This window comes from Larimichthys crocea, unplaced genomic scaffold (genome assembly GCF_000972845.2).
Source record: "Larimichthys crocea isolate SSNF unplaced genomic scaffold, L_crocea_2.0 scaffold616, whole genome shotgun sequence".
Classification (NCBI taxonomy): Eukaryota; Metazoa; Chordata; class Actinopteri; family Sciaenidae; genus Larimichthys; species Larimichthys crocea.
In genome coordinates, this window is record NW_020858087.1 from 5611 (window position 1) to 10592 (window position 4982).

Sequence of the window (4982 nt, forward strand, 5' to 3'; positions counted from 1 at the left end):
CAAAGCTATGCATTTGAACATTTTTTGATTTCTTTTTTTAATTTAGGTTGTCTGGTAAGAGTTGTGGTAGCTGTCGACTTCATCTTTTAGATACCAAACCATAGACATGCATTAACAGTGTTTCCACAGGACTGTGGCAGGAAATCTCACGGTGTGGTGCCTGGATGATGTTTTGTAATAGTCTTAACTCTATTTGCGTGTTTGTGGTCAACCAAGGTATCAGTTTGACAGAGTTTCAGAGCAGCATAGTCTTCTCATTGGTGAATCATTTCAGTGGTTGGAAAAAAGAATAAAACTGTTTTACACATTGAAGTTTGTGGTGTGAGACTAGCTTGTGATCTTTTAAATCATACTCTCTGTAGAGTGTTTGTCCCCATGTTTTGACGTCCCTTCTTTCCAGTTCAGTTTTGCCTTGTACCTTAAAACAGAGACAAAGCTAAATTTTGTTGTCAGCTGTCGTGGACAAGAACTATCACACGTCTGTCCCAGGGCTCTACGGGCCAATGACGACCGTCAAGTATTTCCCAAATGCACCTGGATCATGGATCGTAAAATGTGTACGTGCCACTTCTACCCAACCAGGTAGGTGTATGTACATCTATAGCTCACATGTTAGACTGTGCTGAACACAGGACTACATTTACAATGCCTTATGTAACTCATTCACAAAGTGTTGTTGTTAAATGTGTGTTCTGTTCTAGATGGAGCGTGTACCTGTGTCAAAGTGCAGCATACCACAAGTGCAGGACTGTTGGTCTGCACAGGATCCATACTGTGTCTGGTGCAGTTCTAAAAGAAGGTCAGGGGAACAACACATGCAGTTGACACTTTCAAACAGTTCTAAACTTGGTTTAAACGTCATTTTCTCTTCCTAGTTGCACATTTGAAGATGACTGCCCAGATTCAGACTGGGTATCTATTCCTGATGATTCTCAGCACAAAATGGTTTCCTACAAAGTTGTAAAGGACAGCACTGATCAGGTACAGATTACATACAAGTCTTAACTATAATCAGTTGTGACTGTCTGTTATTTCTCTTTTTAAAACTTACACACTTCTCAGATCACACACTCACATCCAGACACACTCGACTCTGGGCCAGCAGGCGCTGTCTAAATTCACCTGTCAATTCTCTCCAAGTTCCAGTTCCAGTGAGTTTTGTAGCAGGCAAAGCCCTCCTCCACAATTCCCAAAATGCACCTGCATCCTTACAATAGCACACTTCCTGTTGAAGGTAAGTGACGTTTGATACATAAAACAATACAGTGAGTTTAACCCTGACAATCAAAGACCTTCACATTGTGTCGTCTTGTGTTATATATTTGTTACATCACACAACAAGTGTGTTGCTAACAAATGATGACTGAGACTCTGACATTCACTGTATTATTTCCAATGAACAGGCCTGGATGTCACAGTTAAGGTTAGACTTGGGAACACACATATTAATGACAGTCTAAAGATATCCAACTGTGCTGACATCAGGGGACCACCAACTTCTGTCCTGTAAGTCCTCTTCCTTCCTTTGTGTCTTAAAGGATCAGTGTGTAGTTTTGGTTTTCTGTTCTAGGCTACTGTAGAAATATTGTGGTACAACATGAATCCACAGTGCCTGTAGATATAAAAGGCATTCATTTTCAGGGGATTATACAATAATGAAAACATGAAGTTCTGAATATTCTATTTCTGCCATATTCTGTAAATAGAGCACCCTAAGTCTCACACACTGGGTCTTTAAGCTGTTGCTGAAACACATGATCAGTCAGATGCATCACTAATGAAATTAGTAGGCCACAGATCCACTTCAGGAATCACTTCAGGGTATATTCTAGCTCATTTTGTTTTGAAAATACGGGTACAGTGTACTACTATGGACTGTATAAGTACCTTGCTGCACAGAATAGGAATGTGTGTTCTAGGGCCAAGGCCTAAATGTCATCCAAAATGAATGAGTGAAAGTACACAGAACTGACTACATGTGTCTATAGATTGAGTAGGTAGAATAGAAAACTGTCGGCTGTAATCAGACCCAAAGAGATTTTTTTTTTCCAATACTGGGTCCAATGATAATAACTTCATTGACTACATATTACTATCTCATGGTATCGACAAGAATCGTTTTGTATCATTTGTTTTCTCTTCAGGTGTCGGAAGTGTATCCAGGCTGGATGTGGCTGGAGCACAAACGGCTGTTCGTGGACACAACAAGGAGAGCAGAATGTAGTGATGCATGTTTTTATGTATTTATCTAACATGAGCTTTTCCAGACTACATGCACGTTTGCATCCATGCTATGTCTATATTAGACAACAGCAGCACATTCATTTGTAAAAGTGATATTGAATAATTTCATCATTTCTCAATAGTACCTTCACAGTGAAAGTCATTTGAACATGCTTAATGTCTTCCTCTCTTTAACCTCCTGCAGGACAGCGCTTGCAAAATGATTACATCTGGGACAAACTTTTCTGTGAGTCTGAACCTCAATTCTCACACCTTCTTCCTCTGATGCTTATCTAATCCACATTCAGTAGTACTACTACTAGTACTACTAGTAGGCAGTAATACATTAAAATTGATATCTTTGTGTTGCTGTCTTATTGTCGTGGTTGTTGTGTATGTCGAAACAGAGATTCATCCTCCATTCTCTCCCAGTGTCGTTGTCTTTCTCATCGGCAAGCAACAACGCGTTGTGTGTCTGTCTCTTAACCTTGGTTTAACGTGACCAGTGATGGGTTCCAGTTAGACATGAACGCAATGCACCAAGAGTGAGTCGTTTTATGGGCAACTAAGATTAACTTAGCACTAAGCATAATCTTACATAGCCGTATCTTACCATGGCTTTAGGAATGCCACCGCAGTATATAATTGACCGAGTAGATTCAACGCTAGTAGTGTGTGATTTGCTTTCCACAAGCTGGACACCTGGTTTTTGTGCGTCAAATAATTGTAGCAAATTGCAGATTTATTAACTCCTGCAGTTTTGGCTGTGATTACAGAGATTAGGCCCTCAGTGTTATATTTAGGAAACGCCTCAAATTGAACTCTATAGCTAGTTTTCCCTTAACCAGTTTAGTTTTCCAGTATAGATTTTGAATGCGATTTGACCACTTATATATTTCCATCTTCAGTTTCAAATCTTTCTTTAGTTTTTATATGATGCAATTTGCAAAGCATCTAGAATTATCATTTGGACGTGTTCGAATGCATGCTTCATTTCTTGGTTACTATAGTGTGAAAGACAATTAATTATCTTGGGGCAGATGTGCTATGGTTCTAGCTGCTTTGAAAGGTTTCTGCATATTTTTTCACATTCTAACCAAGTAGTTCTATGCAAAAATATAATACCAGTATCATCTCTCTGATCAGGTTATCTTGTATTGGTATATAAGGTGGGACTGTGGCATGAAGTTTGGACTATTCACCGTCCATAAATTAAAGGCGCGTGTGTCAAAGTTCCTGTGTGTCCTATCCTGATGACAGTTGCGCATGGTACTATGCTTCTAATTCACCTACTCCGTCATCACCATCCTGCACCAAGTATGCTATCCAAGCAGCACCTGGAGCAAGGTCTATGACAGCATCTGGTTGGTCTTTTTTATATTCCCAACATAATGCTAGCTGATAAAAAACTCTTTCTGATGACTTGTCAACAAATTAAATAACATCTGTTTAATGTTAGGTTGTTCAAAATTTAAAGAGGAAATTGCTTCGTTTATGGACCTAACAACCACAATTCTATATACTCCTGTACTGAAATTTGTCGAGAGATGACACGATGATTTAACACTTTGACTATGGGGAAAGTTTACAAGACTACAAGCCTAAGCATGTGAAAGAATAGTGTTCCTGACTGAGCATTGCTTTGTCACTAACTTTAATAGAGACTTATTCTAGGGAACAATGTTAGTAACTGAGCAACCGTTACAGTTTAAGACTATACGACTACGACTATACTACTATACAACTATAAGACCCTTAATGGTTTTAATGACCTGCTTGTGTTTACCACACATGCCTCTCTTGTAGTCCAACCCCAGGCCAAAATGTCAACTTGATATGTTGTTAAAAAACCACTAGGCTGACCTCTATGAAATTTGTAGTGGGTATTCAAGATCCCCTAGGGATGAACCATAATGTTTTTGAGGACCATGTTAGTAACCCTTTTTTAAATGTTCTACAGGTAGCCACATTTTCAGGGGTGTTCTTATTTTGTCCCAATCATATTGTAGAGTGTAATAAACATGAAGCTACCAGGGGCCACGGTATGTAGAGAGAAATCCACATTGTGGCTGCCACAGATGTAGTTTTTATCCATCACATTATCGTATCACATCTCATAAGAAAATGTTCTCTGCTATCGAATCTGTGCTCAGTTTCCTCTCTCTCTGATTGGCTGCTGCTCTGTGTCCTGTAGTGGAAAGAGAAAGCTCACAGTCACAGGATCCCACCTAGAGTTGTGTGGAAGGATCGTACACGAAACACAAAACAGACAGACGTCAACCTCCCATACAGGAAGTCAAACCTCCCAGAGACAGCAATTTACAGGTGGGTCTCTCCACAAACACAATGTTGCACTGCATTACTATCATCATATCATGTCAGTCTGCATTACAGTACATCGTCACATTCATCCCCAACAGCTAAGTATAGCACATTAGACTGTTAAACTGCATTTCATCAAGTCACTTGTGTCTTTACAAATGTGCACAAGCATTTTCTGTTATGCTTCAGTATGTCCGTCAAATCATCTAGTATTGTTATCTTCTCTGACATCACATTTATGTTATTACTGTGTTCAACCAGTGTCCACTCTGTTTCCTTGTATTCTGTCGTATATCATCACATTACTGTGTTTATATGTAACATCTTCCTCATGTCATGATATGGCAACACATGTATCTATATATATAACATAATGTTTTTTTATATTCTCTACAGACTCTCACTTATGAGACACCTGCAGCTCCAAAGGGGATCTA

General features: G+C 39.2%; 1 protein-coding gene across 1 annotated transcript; it reads left to right on the plus strand.

The window, feature by feature from the left end:
* Positions 1-1194: 1194 nt before the first annotated feature.
* Positions 1195-2554, plus strand: LOC104930591 (uncharacterized). The gene is made up of 4 exons (XM_027276817.1): positions 1195-1234; positions 1404-1506; positions 2145-2220; positions 2429-2554. The coding sequence occupies exons 1-4, from the start codon at positions 1195-1197 to the stop codon at positions 2507-2509; spliced, it is 300 nt and encodes a 99-aa protein (XP_027132618.1). The 3' UTR covers positions 2510-2554.
* The last annotated feature ends 2428 nt before the right edge of the window (positions 2555-4982 follow it).

Bases quoted from the DNA above. Each gene is read 5' to 3' on its own strand.
- LOC104930591 (XM_027276817.1), top strand. From the start codon at position 1,195: ATGCACCTGCATCCTTACAATAGCACACTTCCTGTTGAAG. The intron at 1,235-1,403 runs GTAAGTGACGTT...TCCAATGAACAG, and splicing joins TAGCACACTTCCTGTTGAAG to GCCTGGATGTCACAGTTAAG. The intron at 1,507-2,144 runs GTAAGTCCTCTT...TTTTCTCTTCAG, and splicing joins GGACCACCAACTTCTGTCCT to GTGTCGGAAGTGTATCCAGG.